This window comes from Lampetra fluviatilis, chromosome 44 (assembly GCF_964198595.1).
Source record: "Lampetra fluviatilis chromosome 44, kcLamFluv1.1, whole genome shotgun sequence".
NCBI classification, from domain to species: domain Eukaryota; kingdom Metazoa; phylum Chordata; class Hyperoartia; order Petromyzontiformes; family Petromyzontidae; genus Lampetra; species Lampetra fluviatilis.
In genome coordinates, this window is record NC_136318.1 from 3,712,651 (window position 1) to 3,734,676 (window position 22,026).

At 55.6% G+C, this 22,026-nt stretch overlaps 2 protein-coding genes across 3 annotated transcripts; one reads left to right on the forward strand and one right to left on the reverse strand.

Moving 5' to 3' along the window:
* Positions 1 to 461: 461 nt before the first annotated feature.
* On the forward strand, positions 462 to 11,201 carry LOC144947262 (carboxypeptidase A1-like). Of its 2 annotated transcripts, none has more exons than XM_078876485.1 (12): positions 462 to 633; positions 3,446 to 3,688; positions 4,109 to 4,190; positions 6,019 to 6,153; positions 6,415 to 6,525; positions 7,017 to 7,118; positions 7,751 to 7,852; positions 8,265 to 8,375; positions 8,588 to 8,678; positions 9,187 to 9,386; positions 10,011 to 10,095; positions 10,780 to 11,201. In XM_078876485.1, the coding sequence occupies exons 2-12, from the start codon at positions 3,609 to 3,611 to the stop codon at positions 10,965 to 10,967; spliced, it is 1,287 nt and encodes a 428-aa protein (XP_078732611.1). In that variant the 5' UTR covers positions 462 to 633; positions 3,446 to 3,608; the 3' UTR covers positions 10,968 to 11,201. The 2 variants fall into 2 exon arrangements, with proteins under 2 accessions (XP_078732611.1, XP_078732612.1); XM_078876486.1 differs by having other exon boundaries at positions 462 to 624.
* A 1,247-nt stretch (positions 11,202 to 12,448) lies between these two features.
* P4HTM (prolyl 4-hydroxylase, transmembrane) lies at positions 12,449 to 20,587 on the reverse strand. Its single transcript, XM_078876487.1, has 7 exons — positions 19,130 to 20,587; positions 17,319 to 17,400; positions 16,768 to 16,987; positions 16,308 to 16,493; positions 16,050 to 16,140; positions 15,116 to 15,239; positions 12,449 to 14,462 (listed from the first exon to the last, which is right to left on the reverse strand). The coding sequence occupies exons 1-7, from the start codon at positions 19,388 to 19,390 to the stop codon at positions 14,176 to 14,178; spliced, it is 1,251 nt and encodes a 416-aa protein (XP_078732613.1). The 5' UTR covers positions 19,391 to 20,587; the 3' UTR covers positions 12,449 to 14,175.
* Between the last annotated feature and the right edge of the window lie 1,439 nt (positions 20,588 to 22,026).

Genomic DNA, 22,026 nt, shown 5'->3' on the forward strand with positions numbered 1-22,026 from the left:
TTTACGGTAGAAACCTTACGTCGCCGCTTTTACGACGGCCTCGACGCCTTTACGGTAGAAACTTTACGTCGCCGCTTTTACGACGGCCTCGACGCCTTTACGGCGGCAACTGTACGTCGCCGCTTTTACGACGGCCTCGACACCTTTACGGCAGAAACTTTACGTCGCCGCTTTTACGACAGCCTTGACGCCGTTACGACAGAAACTTTACGTCGTGCTTTTACGACGGCATCGACGCCTTTACGGTAGCAACTTTACGTCGCCGCTTTTACGACGGCCTCGACGCCTTTACGGCAGACACTTTACGTCGCCGCTTTTACGACGGCTTAACGCCTTTACGGCAGAAACTTTACGACGTCAACTTTACGTCTCCGCTTTTACGACGGCAGCCTTACGACGGCAACTTTATCTCCGCTTTTACGACGGCAACTTTACGGCGGCAACTTTACGGCGGCAACTTTACGACGCCGCTTTTACGACGGCAACTTTACGGCGCCGCTTGGAAGGAGGGATAAATCCGATGGTCTGTAAAGCGCTTTGTCGCAGGGCCGTGACAACCACCAACAACAATAACAACAACGACAACGACGACAACAACAACAAAGAACACGGCAGGAGTGCAAAGTACGAAGGGTAAACAAATCACTTAACACATTTATACAACTCGACTCCTCATAATAAAGGTTGTTTTGTGTTAGTAGAAACGTTGTGTCGCGAAACCCCTCCACCACCCGACACAGCCAGGAAGGATTGTCGTGTAAACACAACGCGCCAATAGTTACTAGTGTAGTGTATAGTGTAGTGTATAGTAGTGTAGTGTATAGTGTAGTGTATAGTAGTGTAGTGTATAGTAGTGTAGTGTATAGTAGTGTATAGTGTAGTGTATAGTGTAGTGTATAGTGTAGTGTATAGTAGTGTAGTGTATAGTGTAGTGTATAGTATAGTGTATGGTGTAGTGTATAGTGTAGTGTGTAGTGTATAGTGTAGTGTATAGTGTAGTGTATAGTAGTGTATAGTGTAGTGTAAACACTACACTATACAGGATCCGCATGAGCCCATTTAGGGGACGTCCATAAATGACGTCACGCACCTGGGGGGGGGTCAGACATTTGTGACGATGTGTGACGAGGGGGGGGGGTTGAGAAATGTGACGTCACATCAAAATGCGCAACTTTAAATAAATATAGACAACACGTTCTACTTAATTACTTTTTAATAAATGTTTTCTCCTACAAAATCAGAGCGCAGCGCCACATTAAATACGCACTACAATGACAATAGTTTAAAGCGATTTGAAGCATGTTTTATTTTTTTTGGGGGGAGGGGCAGATCTTTGTGACGTCATATTTCAGGGGGGGGGGTCTGACTTTTTGTGACGCCGTGTGACGAGGGGGGGGGGTCAAAAATCGTCCAAAATCGCGTGACGTCATTTATGGACGGCCACTGAGTGATGATTCGATTCGCGCTCACTTCTCCAGGAACGCATCTTTGAGCGCTAAACGAGGTCTTGCCTGTCCTCTATACTGACGTTTCGGACAAGGGCCTTTGCCGGTAGCGCATACAACGGTATAAAAGGCACCCGCCCCCCCTTTGCAAGACGCAAGGTAGCATCGCTCATCACAATCTTCAGTCGCCTGACGACAAAACCCGCGACACTTTCAAGAACCCGCAGGACTGACGCATTCCCCAGCACAGATGTCGCCTTCCCCACCAGCGAGGGGAGATTCCGGGCAAAACCAGGACAGGTGGCAACCCCACCCTGACCACCGCGCCACCGTTTGTGTACCTGTCAACCCACGATGGTTTAAGGGGTTGACAGGTACGCTACTATACACTACACTATACACTACACTACTAAATAGCTGTCAACCCATACGGTTTATACCGCGTATTCTTGTACAGGGAAATTGAGTTTTCAGGTCCATACGGCGTACAGCCGTTTCAATACGGGCAAACAAAAAAAGTGTGTCTGTGTGTTCTTGGTTCTTTCGGTAAAGTCACGTAGAATGGAAATAATAAAATAATAAAAATAAAACATAAAATAATTCTCACGACGTTTCGGCCACAACGCAAGCAGCCGCCCTCAGGTGAAGACCAGGTCTGTCGGAAAGACAGACCTGGTCTTCTTCATTCAGACGCTGTCTCCCCGACAGACCTGGTCTTCACCTGATGATGGCTGCTTGCGTTGTGGCCGAAACGTCGTGAGAATTGTATTTGATTATGTTTTTATTTTATTATTTCCCTTCTACGTGACTTTACCGAAAGAACCAAGAAGATGAATCCCTGCAGTCACGAAAGCTTTAAATCGAAATACTAAATAGCTGTCAACCCATACGGTTTCACCCCGTCTTCTTGTACAGGGAAATTGAGTTTTCAGATCCACACGGCGGACAGCCGTTTCAATACGGGCAAACAAAAAATGTGTCTTTGTGTGTTCTCCCTTGTGATGGGACTTGGTGTGGTATGAACATGTAGGTGTATAAGGGGCACGGGGTGACCAATACGGTCTGAGTTGGTCTGTAATAGGATAGGCAGCACTGACATAATGACGTTGACAGGGACACGTTTGGCACCGGCACCGCGGGAACCTCAGTGACCCCCCTTTACCTGAAAGGAGAGAGAGAAAAAAACCCCCAAGTACTCCTCAAACAGGAGGCTCGCCACCCACCTGGGCAGATCAATAACCCCATCCGTGGCGATCGATGTGGCTCCGTGCGGGCAGGCGAGCGGTGAGTGCAGCTCGTGTTGGGGTGAGGGGGTGAGGGTCAGTGCCAGCCAGCTGTGTGCGTACCCACGGCTGGCTGGGGTGGGTGGGATCGGGTCAAACATCGTCGGCTTCCAACATCGCACGGGCATCGTTATCGTGGGGACGCCAGGGTTGTGAACGCCTTTCGCTTCAAATCAACAATTGCACGGGTCGATTCCCGACCCGGGCACCTTTCTGCGTGGCGTTAGTCTCGTGGTGCCTTCTCCCCAGGGTCCTGCACGGGTTCCCTCCGTGTTCTCCGGCTTCCTCCTCCCATAGCTAAACCCACACCCACAGTGGAACTGCCGTTGACCAAAACATCCCGACGGTGTAAAAAAAAAAAACTATAAAAACCTATTGTATGTAAATCATTTTAATGGGACCGCACAGCGACATAGCCTCCTATCGCAAACAACTTGACAGGACCCTCCCGACAAAGAGGCTCGAGACTCAGTGAGGTTCTCCTGGCCAAACGAGCGGGAATCGTCATCCAAAAATAAATCGGCCGCAAAAAAACTCTCCGTAAATCTGAGCAGAAAGCGATTCGCGTTCGCTACGAAATCTCGTCGCGATAAAAAGTCCCGTGTCCCTCTTCTGCGTACCGATGTATCTCTCCGTGCGCGTCTGTGTGTCCCCCCCCCCGGTGTATCTGTGCGTACCACCTGTCCGTACCGTGTCCGTACTGTGGACCCACCCCAGTGCCCGAGCACCTGGCCCTGTTTACCTGCCTCCCGTCTGCCGACGTTCTCACGCGATAACGGCTCGGTGACGATGACGACGCCGCTGCTGCTGCTGCTCCCCGCGGATTTAAAAGGCGATCGGCGCAGTGGGCCAAGTCACCTCGTCGCGCCCTTGAGACGCCATGGCTCCCCTCCTCCTCCTCCTGCTCATCGCCGCCACGGCCCTCGGGCCCGCGGCAGCCAACCTGCGCATCTTCGCGGGGTGAGTGGGGAGTCTCACCTGGGTTGTCACCGGAGTCTCACCTGGGTTGTCACCTGGGTCTCAGTTGGGTCATCGCCTGGGTCTCACCCCGGGTTCCCCTGCGCACACCGAAGCTCACCTGGGCGAGATGAGATAGATCGAGGTGATGCTCATTGATGAGCTGGTAAGGGGCACACTGGATTTGCAATAGAGAGGCCGTATTAGCCAGGGCGGCCGCTGGTCTCGAACCGCGAGCCTCTGCAACACGTGGCAAACGCATTGCCGCTCGCCTATGTCACCGTTCAACATGGCGGGGGGTTGGGGGAGATGATGATGATGTTGATTGTGGTAATGATGGTGATGATTTTGATGGTAATGATGTTGGTTGTGGAGGTTGTGGTGGCCATGATGACGATGGTTGTGGCGCTGGTGGTGACACAGGCAGCAGGTGCTGCGGATTGTGCCCACGTCGGAGAGCCACGTGAAGGTCCTGCAGCAGCTGGAGAGCGACGAGTCGCTGCAGGTGACCGCTCCACACGCACACTCGCCCACTCACCACCCGCACACTCGCCCACTCACCACCCGCACACTCGCCCACTCACCACCCGCACACTCGCCCACTCACCACCCGCACACTCGCCCACTCACCACCCGCACACCCGCACACTCACCACCCGCACACTTCCCCACTCACCACCTGCACACTCGCCCACTCACCACCCGCACACTCGCCCACTCACTACCCGCACACTCGCCCACTCACCACCCGCACACTCACCACCTGCACACTCGCCCACTCACCACCTGCACACTCGCCCACTCACCACCTGCACACTCGCCCACTCACCACCAACACACTCGCCCACTCACTACCCGCACACTCCCCCACTCACCACCTGCACACTCGCCCACTCACCACCCGCACACTCGCCCACTCACTACCCGCACACTCGCCCACTCACCACCCGCACACTCGCCCACTCACCACCTGCACACTCGCCCACTCACCACCTGCACACTCGCCCACTCACCACCCGCACACTCGCCCACTCACCACCCGCACACTCGCCCACTCACCACCCGCACACTCGCCCACTCACCACCCGCACACTCGCCCACTCACCACCCGCACACCCGCACACTCACCACCCGCACACTCCCCCACTCACCACCTGCACACTCGCCCACTCACCACCCGCACACTCGCCCACTCACTACCTGCACACTCGCTCACTCACCACCCGCACACTCGCCCACTCACCACCCGCACACTCGCCCACTCACCACCCGCACACTCGCCCACTCACCACCTGCACACTCGCCCACTCACCACCTGCACACTCGCCCACTCACCACCTGCACACTCGCCCACTCACCACCAGCACACTCGCCCACTCACCACCTGCACACTCGCCCACTCACCACCCGCACACTCGCCCACTCACCACCTGCACACTCGCCCACTCACCACCTGCACACTCGCCCACTCACCACCTGCACACTCGCCCACTCACCACCAGCACACTCGCCCACTCACCACCTGCACACTCGCCCACTCACCACCTGCACACTCGCCCACTCACCACCTGCACACTCGCCCACTCACCATCAACACACTCGCCCACTCACCACCAGCACACTCGCCCACTCACCACCTGCACACTCGCCCACTCACCACCTGCACACTCGCCCACTCACCACCAGCACACTCGCCCACTCACCACCAACACACTCGCCCACTCACCACCTGCACACTCGCCCACTCACCACCAACACACTCGCCCACTCACCACCCGCACACTCGCCCACTCACCACCAACACACTCGCCCACTCACCACCTGCACACTCGCCCACTCACCATCAACACACTCGCCCACTCACCACCTGCACACTCGCCCACTCACCACCAACACACTCGCCCACTCACCATCAACACACTCGCCCACTCACCACCTGCACACTCGCCCACTCACCACCAACACACTCGCCCACTCACCACCTGCACACTCGCCCACTCACCATCAACACACTCGCCCACTCACCACCTGCACACTCGCCCACTCACCACCTGCACACTCGCCCACTCACCACCTGCACACTCGCCCACTCACCTACCCACGATCTCATCAACAACACACACTCTCAATCACAATCGCCCCTGATGCCCCCCTCCCCTTTGTAACCCCCCTACTCTCAGCTTTGGCTGGGCCCTTTCCTCCATGACCCCTTTCCCGTACCCCCCACCCCCGGCCCCCCCCGTGTTCCCATTCCCCCATGACCCGGCTCCTCCGTGACCCCCTCCGTGACGGTGCCCCCCCCCATCCTAACCCACGTGCCCCGCCCCTCGCAGCTGGATTTCTGGAGGCCCGCGTCACGCGTGGGCCTCCCTGCGGACGTGCGCGTCCCCGTGGAGGCCCAGGAGGTCGTGGCCCGGACCCTGCAGGGGGCTGGGCTATCCCCCCAGGTCATGATCCCCGACATCGAGGTGAGGCTCGGGGAGAGGGGGGGGGGGTGGAGTGACACGGGGACACGGGGGGACGGGGGACCAGCGAGGACGTGCGGATATATTCTGCGACATGGAGACGAGAGAACACGAGATATGGGGGCAGAGTGACCAGTGGACGTGGGGAGAAGGTGATACGGATACACGGGGCCATGGCGAGAGGGGGACATGGAGACTCTGGGATGTGTACCAGCCCCACACTGAACCCTCTCTGCTCCCCACCCCCCCCCCCACCCCCCACAGTTGCTCACGAAAGCGGAGCGCGCTGAGATGGCAGCGGCCCGCAGGGCGCAGTCGCCGGCCGCTCGCAGCACCGACACCTTCAACTATGAGAGCTACCACGTCCTGCCCGAGGTACGGACGCCACCGCCGACGACAACTGCAGCGTCACGCACAATGCCACCATCAACAATAACAGCACAATAGCACCACCATCGTTAAAACCGCCAAAACAAACAAATAATGCCAACATCGCCACCGCAAACGTTAGCAATGCGACCAATATTCTTGGTTCTTTCGGTAAAGTCACGTAGAAGGGAAATAATAAAATGATAAAAATAGAAAACAATTAAAAAAATGTTTTATATTTTTGTTATTTTATTGTTTCCCTTCTACGTGACTTTACCAAAAGAACCAATAATATGAATCCCTGCAGTCACGAAAGCTTTAAATCAAAATGCCACCAATGTCAACAGGTGCGACACAAACACCACCAACTGCGGCATTAACGCCACCAGCGACAGCATCAATAGCAACACTCAAGTGGCCTTGCCTAAACATGGCAATTTTGAATCGAAGAAAACAACATTACGGTATCAATCTCGTCGTCATGCGGTCGTGCGCAGATCAACACGTGGATGCAGGACATGGTGCGCGAGTACCCAAGCCTCGTGAGCCTCATCAACATCGGATCCACGTACGAGAATCGCGACATCCCCGTGCTCAAGGTAACGTAGTCCCCCGCGTGGTGCCCCCCCCACGTGGTGCCCACCCCCACGTGGTGCCCCCCCCCGCGTTGTGCCCCCCCACGTGGTTCCCACCCCACGTGGTGCCCACCCCGCGTTGTGCGTGCTGATAATTGAACCCTGACGGGGGGGGGGAAACGTGCGTCGGAGGCTATCGAACCCATGTGTGTGCCACGATCTCTCCTGCCACGTTGTGCCACGTTTCTACCAAACGTACCAATTGCTCATTGGCTTCATTTGGTCCGTTCGTCGCGATGTATCGACGACGAACGGCTTGCGGTGCCCACTCCGCATTTCCACCTTGTCCAAAACGCGCGGCCGCTACGCGCATACCCTCTAACACTCGCCCAGTATCCAGCGCTTCGCTACGAGCGGATGGCAGCGAGGCGGTGCCGTGCCGAGCTGCCCGTTCTCGCCGTTTAAACGTGGCGGCCACGGCAGGGGGAAACGCGGATGAGCGAGGTCACGTCCACCGCGGAGACGGAGCGACGAGACGGATATCGGCTCGTGCACGGGCACCGGCTCAGTTCAGGGCCCCGAGAGGCGGCGACGGCCTGGCGAGGCCTTCACGTGCCAGCGAGTCGACCGTGACCGCCGTTCCTGCGTGCATGCAGATCGGCGCTGGTGGCGGGTCCAAGCCGGCCATCTTTGTGGCCACAGGCATTCACGCTCGCGAGTGGGTCACCGTGGCGACGGGCATCTGGATCGCCAAGAAGGTACGCGAGCCCCGGTGGCTGAGCGGCGATGCCGACGATGCCGACGATGCCGACGATGGTGAAGGGTGAAAGCGGTGATGCTGCTTGTGACGATGGTGGTGATGGTGGTGGTGACGTGGATGGCGACTGTGAGGATAATGATACCGGTAGTGATGACTGTGTTGTCTCTGATGGTTATGATAATGGTGGTGATGATGCAGACGGTGACAATGGCGATCATGATCGCGTGTGGCCGTGACTGATGATGACTGCTGACCAGTGGTGCCGATTATCCTAGGAAGCACTGTGGTGCTTTCAGATAATGATGATAGTGGCATTGTAGCGACATGAATGGCTCGTGTTTATCATGATTAACTCTGATGACCAAAGCCGATGATGATGATGATGCTGACCAACCCCCCAACCCGCGCAGCTCGTGAGCGAGTACGGGCAAGACTCGGCCATCACCTCTCTGCTCAACACCATGGACTGGTACTTTGAGATTGTGGCCAACCCCGACGGCTACGTGTACACCCACGAGCGCGTGAGACTCCCCCCCACTTCCCCACACACACACACAAAGTTGCCCCGTGCAGCCCACGCAGGCCGTCGCGAGCGAGGTAGCAGCGTACGGTTTATACGCACACACCACCGCCACGGCGTTAACCAGGGCGGCCTGGCACATTAGAACCGTGAAACTCTGTGCCACGTCAATTCCTCCGATGACCCCGCTGACCTCTGAACTCCGCCGTGCAGGACCGCATGTGGCGCAAGACGCGCTCCCAGTACTCTGGAAACTCCTGCGTGGGAACCGACCCCAACCGTAACTTCGCCGCTGGATTTGGAGGTAGCCACCCGCCCCCCCCCTCCCGCCCCTGCACCACACCCGCCCCCTCATGTGCCGTGCCGGTCTTTGTGGTAGCTCTTGTTCCAACAGCGACCTTTACGCGTTTCGATTTAAAGCTTTCGTGACTGCAGGGATTCATCTTCTTGGTTCTTTCGGTAAAGTCACGTAGAAAGAAATTAATAAAATAATAAAAATAAAACATAGTAAAATAATTCTCACGACGTTTCGGCCACAACGCAAGCAGCTACTTGCGTTGTGGCCGAAACGTCGTGAGAATTATTTTATTATGTTTTATTTTTATTATTTCCCTTCTACGTGACTTTACCGAAAGAACCAAGAAGATGAATCCCTGCAGTCACGAAAGCTTTAAATCGAAACAAATACACAATATTTTCTAAACTTTACCGTTTTATTATGTTTTATTGTTATTATTTTATTAATTTCTTTCTACGTGACTTTACCGAAAGAACCAAGAAGACTTTGCGCGTTGTTTGACTCGCGAGTGCAGGCCCGGGCTCCAGCAGCAGCTCATGCACGGAGACGTACCGCGGGCCGAGCGCGCACTCCGAGTCGGAGGTGCAGGCCATCGTGAACTTCGTGCAGGCTCACCCTGAGATCACTAGCTTCATCGACGTCCACTCCTACTCGCAGATGCTCATCTTCCCCTTCGGATACAAGAACCAGCTGGCGCCGGACCACACCGAGCTGGTGTGTATGCCACTGTGTGTGCGTGTGTATGTCTGTGTGTATGTCTGTGTGTGTCTGTCTGTGTGTGTGTCTTTGTGTGTCTGTGTGTGTGTGGGTTTGTCTGTATCTGTATGTCTGTGTCTGTGTGTCTGTGTGGGTGTGTCTGTGTGTGTGAGTGTCTGTGTGTGTGAGTGTGTGTGTCTGTCTGTGTGTGTCTGTGTGTGAGTGTCTGTGTGTGTCTGTGTGTCTGTCTGTGTGTGTGTCTGTGTGTGTGTCTGTGTGTGTGTCTGTCTGTGTGTCTGTCTGTGTGTGTGTCTGTGTGTGTGTCTGTGTGTGTGCGTTGTGCACCGGTTAGCGTGCCGCGCTATAAACCCGGCGGCCCGAGCTCGATTCCCACTCACGGCCACAGACGCCAGTGACAATTATCTGAACCCGTCCCGGGCCTCCCCTAGGTCGGCTCAGCCTTGAATGAGTACCCGGTGCGGTGTGTAAACATCGCCACTCGGGAAACAAAGGGCGGCCGGGCGTGTTGCTGACCACCCACCCCCTCTTGTGTGCCGTGCCGGCCTTCACAGGCGCTCGTGAACAATACTCGCCCCAACAGTACGGCGAGGCTATACGGGGGATGTTTGTCTTTGTGTACAGAACAACCTGGCTAAGTCGGCGGTGACTGCCCTCACCTCCCTGTACAACACCAAGTACACGTACGGTCCGATCATCACCACCATCTGTGAGTACTCGCCCTGGTACACGACTCATGCCGGGGGACTCGCACGCTCACGGGACTCACGGTGGCTCGACGGCGGCGGTTCTCAGAGCACGAGTGGTACGCGACGGTCCTGCACGTGTTCCGCTGGGCTGCGATGCAAACGCAGGTTGACCCGGACACAAATACGGAGGTCGACAAACCGAGCACCACTTTGTAGGGAAGTTAACAGCGGTTGTCCGTTGAAGTCTCACCCCTGCTAGCTACAGGAAGGTGGAATTTCTACCACTGTCACAGATGACCACCGCTTCCATGCTCATGTGAGCAGGAAATCACTTTCTCTAACTTGACACCAGCATTTCCCCGTGCATGCCCCATTGGATAAGTCTGTGTGTCCCTCCGTGTCTGTGTTCCGGCCTTCATAGGTGCACGCTAACAGCACTTGCTCCTACAGTCTGTTAAAACTATATGGGGGATCTTTGTCTTTGTGTACCCATGTAGCCCTCTCAAGAACGTCCCTCCGTGTGTAACCGTGTATCCCTCCCTCCGTGTCCTTGTGTATCCCTTTGTGTCTCTGTGTGTGTCCCTGTGTGTACCCATGTATCCCTCTCCACGTGCACCAGTCAAGCAAATCACTTTGATCAGTGGACTCACCGACTGACCTCACTCACCTGTGTATCGTTACCACCTCCGTCTCGTCGGACACAGACCAGGCGAGCGGCGGCTCCATCGACTGGACCTACGAAGCCGCCAAAGTCCGCTACTCGTACTGCTTCGAGCTGCGCGACACGGGCCGCTACGGCTTCATCCTCCCCGCCAACCAGATCCTGCCGACGGCGCAGGAGACCTGGCTCGCCATCAAGGTGATTGCCGAGCACGTGCGCGACAGCTCGTGAGGGAGGCGCGCCGGGGGGGGGGGGACAGTCACGCGGAAGAAGCCGTGATGGCGTTACCAGTTCACGTGTCAAGTTGCGTTCGCCTGTGCCGCCGCATTCTGCCCCGACCTCTCGCTGTGACGCGACCCCCCCAGGGGTCGTGACACCGTGACCCCTGTTCCAAATGGAAATAAAACTGGCACATTTATTTGATGCAACACCCCCGGGTCGTCTGTGAAGGTGTCCGCACGAGTGGTGGTGACGATTGGGATGATGATGATGATGATGGCAAAGAATATTTGTGGTGATGGTCATGGGGGTGGTGGTTGTGAATCACGATGAATATCGTGGAGTTGATGGTGAGAATGTATGTTTGTATGTTGAAATTCTTACGCACCGTATGTAGCCAACCGTGCTAATCGCAAATGCAGGGAAAGGACAACAAACACAAAGAGCAGTTTTAAAGAAATGAATTTTCAATCTGGATGATTGAAAAGTGCATAGTTTCAGTGGTTTCCTAATATCAGAAGGAAGAGCATTCCAGAAGGCCGCAGAGGCGCATCTGAAAGCGTGCGATGCAGTGACCGTCTTTGTTCAATGGCTAGCGAAAATCCGCTGATGGTGGTTGTCATGGTGATGATGGTGGTTGTCATGGTGATGATGATAGTAATCAAATGTGATGATAATGATAAGATGATGGTGGTCATCAAGATCATGGCGGATCATGGTGATAATGATCACAACGGCCGCTCATTACAGAACCACGAGCACACACTCTAGGAATTATAAATTAATTGTATTTAAATAATTCTTCTCCACATTGCACGCGGTCAAAATTCACTTCCCCCCCCCCCCCTCCACACCGACACCTGCCCGGGTATCGAACCCTCATCCCAATATAAAGTGCAAACCTCGCGCTCCCAAAACAACGAACGAGACTCTACGCGACTCCAGCAAGACGGCCGGTCACAAAGTCCCGAGAACAGTTCGACGCCGCTCTGGACACGGCTCGAAAGGTGCAGCCCGGCAAATTTGCTTCTCGGGCCGCTGCTGGTGGGAAGCTCTTCCACTCGAGGGAGCGCTCGATCCCTTCTAGAAGGTACTTGGCCTACTCTTTTGCGCGCTGAGCCAGACGTCTCCGAAGAGGTAGAAGCCACACTTGACCCCACCACACGCAAACCCAATTCAACTGGCTTGAGGCTACCACATTTTTGGAGGCTCTACGGCAGGAGTGGGGAATGTCTGGCCCGCGGGCCGTATGAGGCCCGCGAAATCAGTTGGTCTCTGGCCCTGCCAAGGCAACCGCAGGCGGGACTCGAAATTCAATAAATCTAGGAGCAAACCTGGAAAAGCAGTTGCGAGTATCAACATCATCATCAATAGCAGCTAACATCACACGCCTCGCCAAAGAGAAGCAGTTCCAGCCATCGCATTAGGGGTGAGTTAATTAAATGTTTGACCAAATATAAACGGGCTAATTTTTAAGTTGATAATTTTGTATGGCCCGCGAATGATGTTACAAATATCCAAATGGCCCTTGGCAGAAAAAAGGTTCCCCACCCCTGATCGAGGGTGACACATGCAACACTGTCAGCTCCTCCCTCTCTTTCGCGACCAATATTCATAATATAGGTTTTTGGGTCAGATCGCGTTATTTATAAATGTGTCGTAACCCTCCACCACCCGACACGGCCAAACAGTAAAACATGTGTCACGTTTTTCAAAGGACAAAATAATTCACTTTTTTAGCCCACCGGTGTGTTGAAGAGAGAATCAACAGCATTTAAAGATTTGAGTAGAATGCTGTTGATTCTCTCTTTCTTCTCTCTTGTCAGCCCCACTCACGTTTTAGACATCCCCACTCATTCACTAGCCCTGCGCCCCACCCAGGAAGCTCCACCTCCTAGTCGGGTAGCTCCACCCCCTACCCAGGTAGCCCCGCCTACTACTTGGGTAGCTCCACCCCCTAGTCGGGTAGCTCCACCCCCTACCCAGGTAGCTCCGCCTACTATCTGGGTAGCCCCACCCCCTAGTCAGGTAGCTCCCCCCCCCAGGTAGCTCCACCTACTACTTGGGAAGCTCCGTCCTCTGCCCCCATCACGAGTTGAGCAACAGCAGCAGGTTGTGCAGGATGCTTCGGGAGCTACATTGTGGTCAGTAGAAGTCAGTACAGCAAACACGCGCTGTTGTACCGTTGTGCTACCAAGCTGCTACGTCTATGCTCCCCGCCTTCGCCAACCCACACTAGCGAGCACGGTGAAGTTATGGTCAAGTAACCCCCCAACGCAATCGGCGCAGTGTGGGGGGGAGAACCTTCACGGAGCAGTGGATTGACGCAAACATTCTCAGGACCTTCCGCAAGCCCCTGCTGACCGCCACACAAGCACACGCGTGTGACACACTGTGCACACAAAATTGAGGACCTGTCACTTCAACTCTTTAAAATAGTGACTCCATCCCAGCATACGGCTGTAACAGTCGGACCTCAGCAGCTAAGCGGGTTTAAGCCTGGTTAGTACTCGGTAGGGGTAGACACGCCACAAAAGGCGAGTGCTGAAGGCTTGAACTGCAAGGTGCGGCCAGAACATGCCAGAATATATTATTGAATCCATCTGTGTGGAGAATTCAGTGTTCCCCCCCGTACGCGATGGGGTTTTCTCCGGGTTATCCTGGTTTAACGCCAAATGACATTCGCCAAAATAATTGGCCAAACATCCCAATGGAGCAGAACAGTCTGGCGACTCAGTGAGGCTCTTCTGGGTAGAGGGCATCATTATTTATGGCCATAGCCTTCGCCCTAGCCTAGGCCTAGGCTAGGCCTTGCCCAGGCCACCCACTCGGTGATGACCAAGTGAAGTGATGCCAACCCCTGCAGCATTCAACATTCCAGGACCCACAGGGTGCCGCTCGCTACAATTTCAGTCACATTCTGGGGCCCATGAATTCGCCGAGACAAACACGGGTTGCACACACAAGGGGAACCACTACTGACCAACAGCAACACAAATGAACAAGCACTAATAAATAAAATAAATATAAGATAAACGCACACAGTCATACACACACAGACACACGGTCACACAACAAGGGCTGTGGCCGAGCCAATATCACAGCCACGCTCTGGAATTTCGCGTTTCTCCTCCACAAGCGGTGGACACACGGGTGAACTGAAAAGAACGACTCCACAGTCTTAAGGTCGCCATCCGTCCCTCAATCCATCTGTGCGTCCTCACAGCTCCGATCGGCCATCGGGGGCAGCACCAGCGGAGGAGGAGGAGGAGGGGGGAACCTCATCATGGCCTGGGCCCCAGGACTGGGGCTTCAGACCGGGCCAAGCGGAGTCAGGGTGGGCGGGTCGCACGGGGTCACGCTGACCCGGCCACGCGGGGTCGAGCAGGCGGGACTGGCGCTGGGCGTCCGGGTCGACGTTCACCCAGAGTCGTGCGGTCCAGCGGGCGCCGCGCATGACTGCGCAGTCGCCCTGCAGAGAGTAGTCGTCCAGCTCGCCCACCCAGCCTACACAGACAAAGACAAAGTTACCCGGTTATCGCCTTTAACAGGACTGCATGGCGTCATCTGGTACCAACACCATGTGAGACTGGGCTCTAGGAAAAGCTGTCTCGGGTGTGGACCAATCGATTTCAAGGAGAGTGCATACATGATCAGAGTTGTGTTTTTTGTTTGCATTCTGACCGCAGGTATTGTGGTCAATGCAAACATGACTCTATACTCTTTGGTTTTTTCGATAAAGTCACGTAGGTAAAAAAAATGAAAATTTAATTTAATGAAATCACGACGTTTCGGAGGCAACACAAGCTTCCGTCTTCAGGTGGCACCGTCACAGCAAAATTACTGTATCAAGTAAAGAACAAACATGACTCCTTGTAAAAAAGGTGTCAGTTTTGTTGCCAGATAAAATGGTAAAAAAAACAATTATCATATTTTGCTACTGGCAAAGGAGGTTTCAACGATGAGCAGATGCCGTGAGAGATTACCTACTGAGGCCGGTCCGGCGCACGACGGGGTGATGTCTAGCCAGCACCACGCCCGGCCAGCGCCGATTAATTACAACTCGCATTCGGTGCTCATTTAAAGCTGAGTAAACCTATGATCTACGCAGCAGTGGATAGAGCACGGCTGATTGCGGTGTGCGACCGTCCCGGACCCACCACGGCCATCCGACAGGTGGTTGTACCACAGCAGAGCGCTGCCGGCGTGTGGGGTGACGCGCAGGTTGGCGCGGGAGCAGTGGGCGCGCATGTCACTCATGTCCACGTCGCCTCGCACCAGGTCCTGCGCCCACACGCACAGACACACAAAGACAAAAATCACCAGCTTTAACGGACTGTTGGGGAAAGTGCTGTTCGGGGAGCACCTATGAAGGCCGGCACGGCACACGAGGGCGTGTGTGACCAGCAAGCACGCCCAGCCGCCTTTGGCTCCCTTGTGGCGATGTTTATGCATCGTACCATGTATTCATTTACGGCCGAGTCAACCTAGGGGAGGCCCAGGACTGGTTCGGATACACCCCACTGTTATTGGCTGCGAGCGGGAATCGAACTTGGATCGGCAGGTTCGTAAGGCAATGCGTTAACCACTGCTGCACATTCCGCAAACACGCACAGACGCATGCACGTGCACATGCGTGTGATCACACTTGGACTCAAGGCTTTATTTCTTATCGTGTGAATATTTGTGGAGCACGATGGGAGAGTCAACTTAGCCACGGCCAGAAATAGCACAGCACACACAGACACACGCCTCGCTCACCATTCATAAATACTCAGACGCACTGCTCACTCACGCATGCATCACCACTCACACACTACTCGCACATACATCACCACTCACACACACACCTCACTCACCACTCACACACACTTCGCTCACCATTCATACATACTCAGCACTCAGACACACTACTCACTCACGCATACCTCACCACTCACACACACCTCACTGACTACTCGTACACAATACTCACACACACAACTCACCACTCGCACACCTTACTTACACATACCCCTCCCCACTCACCCACCACCCACACACCTCACTCACTGTCCACTTACACCCCTCTCCGATTCCCCTCCCTTCGCTCACCGAGGAATCAAAGGTCCGGTTGTCCGCAGCAGGAAACGCCGTCTCTCCGCCCTCCTCCACGTCATTTAGAAACACCAACACCGTGACATAGCTACACACACACAGGTGACACCAACACCCTGACATAGCTACACACACACAGGTACCACCAACACCGTGACATAGCCACACACACACAGGTGACACCAACACCGTCACGTAGCCACACACACACAGGTGACACCAACACCGTCACGGTGCGTGCCACCCCCCACGTACCGGCATGGCGTTTCCGCCGTGTGGTGGTGCTGCGCCAGCATGCGCGTGTGGGCACACACGGTGCGCGCGTCCGTGGCTCCGCTGTCGCGGTGGGCGCGCTCGTGCCCGCCCTCCGCCAGCACGTGCACCTGCACGGGCTCGCCCGCCTCCACCAGCGCTCGTGGCAACCCCGTCAGGTGCACCACCCTGCGGCGGCGGCAACAGCAGCAGCAGCGGCAGCAGCAATATCACCGGAATCAGCGGTGTCAGCATCAGCAGCACTGCAGCAGCGCCAGCACTTCACCATGTCACCACGCCCACGAGTACCGCAATCCCCACGAGCAACACCGCCACCGCTGGGCTAGCAACACCAGCATCAAAACCACCATCAATATCGCCACGAGCACCACCATCGACACCACCATCACCACCCACACCGCCCTCTCATCCACCGGGTATGCCCGCACCCCGCCCGCCGTACCTGTCACTGAGCGAGCGCAGCACCTGCGGGGCGCCGGCTCTCTGGTTGAGCCACGCGTTCCACGCGTTGGTGCGGTGCGCGTCGGCGGCGGCGGCAGCGTCGTCGCCCGTGGCGGCGTCGTGGCTTCCCGCCGGTGGGGCCCGCACCTCGTGCAGTCCGGCGCGCCGAGCCAGCTCCTCCAGCTCCCGGCACTCGGCAAGGGAGAGCATGGCCGACACTTCTACATGCGCGGGCACACGCACGGGTACACGCATGGGCACACGCGGGTATACGCCGGGTACATGAACACAGCGGCGGCAGCAGCAACTGCAGCCGCCACGCGCCACCGACACCCCTTTTCCACTGGCACATCCGAACCGAGCCAGTGTGCGTCCCCCTCATGGTGCGGATCGTTTTCCACTGACCATTTGCCAAGCCGAGGTGGCCTCCAAACTGCGCTACGCCGCCCTAACAAAACGACGTCGGAATCAACTCGGGGCCAAGCAGGGCCGTGGACAGGGCTTGGTAAAGGGCCAGAATGCATCATGGTAGCCGGGGTGCCTCGCACTCACCAAACAGCAGAGGCTTGAGGCTCAGCGTGGTCACATGACTCAGCACCCCGGGCACGAGGTGACTTGCGCGCACGTGACCTACCTGTGGGGTAACGGGGGAGGGGTGGGGGTTATTTTGAAGCACCCATTTCATTCTCACACTTCACATCTCAAATCGCCTCCCGTTTACTATGCCGCCATCTTTTCAAATACCTCGTCCTTACATCTTTCCGTGGCCTTGACGCACCTCATCTCACCTCTTTTTATGTCCCCCCTCATCCTCTTGGTTTCCAATCTTCTCTCGGTCCCTCCTCCTCCCAGTACCCAATCCCCTTTCCGCTCCTTCTCCCTCCTTGCACCCCTCTGCTGGAATCAACTCCCCCTGTATATTGAGCAGCACAGCCTATAGACTCAGCACAGTCCATAGACTCAACACTGCTCATAGACTCAACACTGCACCGTAGACTCAGTACTGCACCGTAGACTCAGCACTGCACTGCACCATAGACTCAACACTGCACCATAGACTCAGCACAGTCCATAGACTCAACACTGCTCATAGACTCAACACTGCACCGTAGACTCAGCACTGCACCGTAGACTCAACACTGCCCATAGACTCAGCACTGCACCATAGACTCAGGACTGCATCGTAGACTCAGCACTGCACCATAGACTCAGCACTGCACCGTAGACTCAGCACTGCACCATAGACTCAGCACTGCACCAGACTCAACACTGCACCATAGACCCAACACCACCCATAGACTCAACACCACCCATAGACTCAACACTGCCCATAGACTCAACACTGCACTATTGACTCAGCACTGCCCATATCTACAACACAGCCCATAGACTCAACACTACACCATAGACTCAGCACAGTCCATACACTCAACACTGCCCATACACTCACTGCCCATAGACTCAACACTGCCCATACACTCAGCCCCCCCACCTCCTAACCCCCCTTAAGTCTCCCCCTTAAACCCTCCCCACCTCTTCTCCACTGCCCATTCCCTTCCTCTTCCCTCCCCTGACCCCTCCACTGCTTGGCGTCCCTCCCCTATCGCCCTTTCGTGTGACCCCCCACCCCCCGGGCGTGCCCTCTGTTACGGTCATCCCCAATTCATCGGCCCTGGCATGGCCACCTTGACACCCAACTCGCTCGATCGCCGTCACCGCCGTTCAACTCCGTAAAGCGCCTTAAGCTAAGGCGGTGCGCTCCGGAGAAACCTAAAATAAGATCGGATTCCATGGCTACCAACCCATACGGTTTAACCCTCTTGTACAGGGAAGTTGAGTTCAGGTCCATATGTGTTTGTGTATTTGTTTGTGTTTCTGCCTTGCGATGGAACCTTGTAGGATGAACGTTGAGATTTGAGCGGCACGGGGTGACCAACAAGGTCTGATTTGGTCTGTAACAAGGTAGGCAGCACTGATAAGGGGTTGACAGGTATTATTATAGATAGAGACCCATAGAGATCCAAAGAGACCCACAGAGATACATAGAGACCCACATATATTGCTTACCTGTCAACCCATACGGTTTACCCCGTATTCTTGTAGAGGGACATTTAATTTTCAGATCCATACGGCGTACAGCCGATTCAAATGACCAAAATAAAATGTGTTTGTCTGTGCGTTTGTGTTTCTCCCTTGTGATGGAACTTTGTAGGATGAACGTTGAGATGTATAAGGGATAAGGGACACGGGGTGACCAACACGCCCTGAATCTGTCTGTAATAAGCTGGGCAGCACTGAGAAGGCATTGAGATCTATAGAGATGTGGGCGTAGTGGGGGGGGGTGGTGGCGAGGGGGTCCCCACCTTAATCCCCTCCATGCGCGGCAGCTGGAAGGGGGGCAACCGGGACCCCCTTTGCTCATCCCCTTGGTGTCCCCCGGGTCCCGTGGTGGGGGGGGGCGGCGCGGACCCCTCTGCGTGGGGCTCGGGGGGGTCCCCGCGCGGCCCCCCGCTGTAGTGCACGTACATGAGTAGCACGATGATGTTGAGGATGTAGACGTGGGCGAACACCATCACCGCCACGAAGTAGGCGCGCGAGCACACGCCGCCGTCGGCGCGTCCCATCGCGGCTGATGGGGGGTGGTGGTGGTGGTGAGGTGACTGTGGTGGTGGTGATAGTGGTGGTGGTGATAGTGGTGGTGGTGATAGTGGTGGTGGTGATAGTGGTGGTGGTGATGATATTGGTGGTGATATTGGTGGTGGTGGTGATGATAGTGGTGGTGGTGGTGATAGTGGTGATAGTTGGGGGTGGTGGCGATGATATTGATCGTGGTGATATTGGTGGTTGCGATAGAGGTGGTGATGATGATTATATGGTGGCGATGATAGTGGTGATGATGGTGGTGATGGCGGTGAAGTTGGTTTTGATGATGGGTTGGTCTCCCTTTTTCGTGTGGCTTTGTTGATGGTGATGGTGTTTGTTGTTGTTGGTGGTAACCGGAGCGACGGCGATGATGGTGGTGGTGATGTTCCTAATGCTTGCGGTGATGGCGCGGATATTACAGACGATGATGATGGTGGTGAAGGTGATGGTGGTGAAGGTGATGGTGGTTGATGTTCGTAATCCTTGCGGAGTTGGTGATGTTCGTGGTGATGGGGGGGCGGGTTGATGGTGGCGATGGTCGCGTCCGTGTCCACGTGATCACGTCAGCAATTAAAACCCCGTCACGTTGCTGCCGATGGCGATGTTGTTGATGATGTTGTCGTTGTTGATGATGTTGTTGTTGATGATGTTGATGTTGTCGTTGATGTTGTTGTTGATGATGTTGTTGTTGTTTCCCGAACCGCGATGAGGCCTCGCCCGCAACCCGCCCGCGACGACGGAGGCTGCGCGCTAATTGGTCACGTGACGCCAATTAACTCGGCCCGGATCACCAGGCGACGGCCTCACCACCCAAACAATAAACAAACAACAACAACAACGACGTGCCGCGGCTTTTAGCCTCCTTCCCCCCACAATGAACGCACAGAAACGTCGCGAATTGCTCGATGTCGCCCGCGATTTGTCGCCGTTCGCCGGCTGCAGCCCTGAGGCCCCTCAGCTGATATCGCCGCCGGTGACGTCACGCAGACAGAGGCAACGCCACCTGGAGGAGGGGGGGTGGACCTAAACCTTGGAGCGAGGCGACCGCGCGACACGAGTCGGTGTTTTTAAAAGCGTGTGGGCCACGTCTTGAAGAGGCAGAAGCGCAGCCCCTGCAATGGGTCGCTCACTCCGCCGTTCGCCGGCCGGGCGGCTGCAGCCCTGAGGCCCCACGGCTGAAATCGCCGCCGGTGACGTCAGCGCAGACAGAGGCAACTCCCAACCTGGTGGGGGAGGGGTGTGGACCTAAACCGTGGAGCGAGGCGACCGTGGCAAAGCGTCGGTGTTTTCAAAAGCGGGTGGGTCACGTCTTATAGAGGCAGAGGCGCAGCCCTGCAATGGCTCGCTCACGCCGCCGCTGGTGATGGAATGGGCCTCCCACTGGGCGGAGCTCTGGAAGGTGCTTTGGCCTACTCTTCCACGGTCTTAGCACCAGGACCGAGCTTCTTTCTCACCCCCCCCCCCCCCCCAAGGATGAATAAATCGGGAGTTTCGTCATTTATGTTTGTAACCAGGTGAGAACTCACAATCCCGGTCACGAGCCGGCGTAACCAATCATCTCTCCTGGGGGTAGATAGAACGCGTACCACCTTGCACTTATTTCACAGCGGCGTGCGGCATAGGAATGTGGATTGTTCACCGCTGGGCTTGAGGCTGCCAGCCGTGACGATTTTGATCAGTGGTGGTCAACGTCCGGCCCGCGGGTCGTACGAGGCCCGGAAATCATTTGGTGTGGCCCTGCCAAGGCAACCGCAGGCAGGACTCGAAATTCAATAAATCTCGGAGCAAACCTGGAAAAGCAGTTGCGAGTAGCAGCAACATCGTCAATACCAGCTAACATCACACGCCTCGCCAAAGAGCAGTTCCAGCCATCGCATTAGGGGCGAGTTAATTAAATGTTTGACCAAATTTAACAGGATCATTTTTACGTTGATAATTTTGTATGGCCCGCGAATGATGTTATAAATATCCAAATGGCCCTTGGCAGAAAAAAAGGGTTCCCCACTCATGATTTGAATAAACACTTCTTCCCACCCCGCCCCCCATGGAACGTGACGGGAGGGAACACGAGGCTTGGGAGGGAGTGACTCATTGTTCCCCCGATCGGCCTCGGGTTTCACGCGGGAGCCGCCAAAACAGCGGCGGATCGGGGGACACAAGAAATGGGCGTCAATACAACCCTACAACCACCGGTAAAAACGGATTGAATTTGTCAAATTAATATATTGGTGACATTTCGTATCGGGCCGCAGGGCGACGTTGACCGCCCTTCCACACACGGGAGTCCTCCGCCAGCAGCAGGGGTGATGCTGCTGCTGCTGCCGTAGTCGTCCCAACAGAGTCATCCACGGAGCAAATTTTCACACGTTGACCGCGACGCCCGTGCACGATGTCAGACTTCGTCTCGAACGGCATCGCGGCGATCCGACACGTCCGCCGCTGTGAAGGAGATGGCACGCAGCGTCTCGCGTGGTTGACGCGCACCCGCGGTAATTACCGGGGCGGCCTGCCAGATTACAACCACGCACCCCAGCAACAAGCGGAGAACAAAGTAGGGCCCTGGTTAAATTAAAGAGCTTGAAATTTCAACACTACCCCTACCCTCCTCCCACCTCGG

Bases quoted from the DNA above. Each gene is read 5' to 3' on its own strand.
- LOC144947262 (XM_078876485.1), top strand. From the start codon at position 3,609: ATGGCTCCCCTCCTCCTCCTCCTGCTCATCGCCGCCACGGCCCTCGGG. The intron at 3,689-4,108 runs GTGAGTGGGGAG...GTGGTGACACAG, and splicing joins AACCTGCGCATCTTCGCGGG to GCAGCAGGTGCTGCGGATTG. The intron at 8,376-8,587 runs GTGAGACTCCCC...TCCGCCGTGCAG, and splicing joins ACGTGTACACCCACGAGCGC to GACCGCATGTGGCGCAAGAC.
- P4HTM (XM_078876487.1), bottom strand. From the start codon at position 19,390: ATGGGACGCGCCGACGGCGGCGTGTGCTCGCGCGCCTACTTCGTGGCG. The intron at 17,401-19,129 runs GTGGGGACCCCC...GTTACCCCACAG, and splicing joins CGCGCATGGAGGGGATTAAG to GTAGGTCACGTGCGCGCAAG. The intron at 16,494-16,767 runs GTACGGCGGGCG...CCGCCGCCGCAG, and splicing joins CTGCGCTCGCTCAGTGACAG to GGTGGTGCACCTGACGGGGT.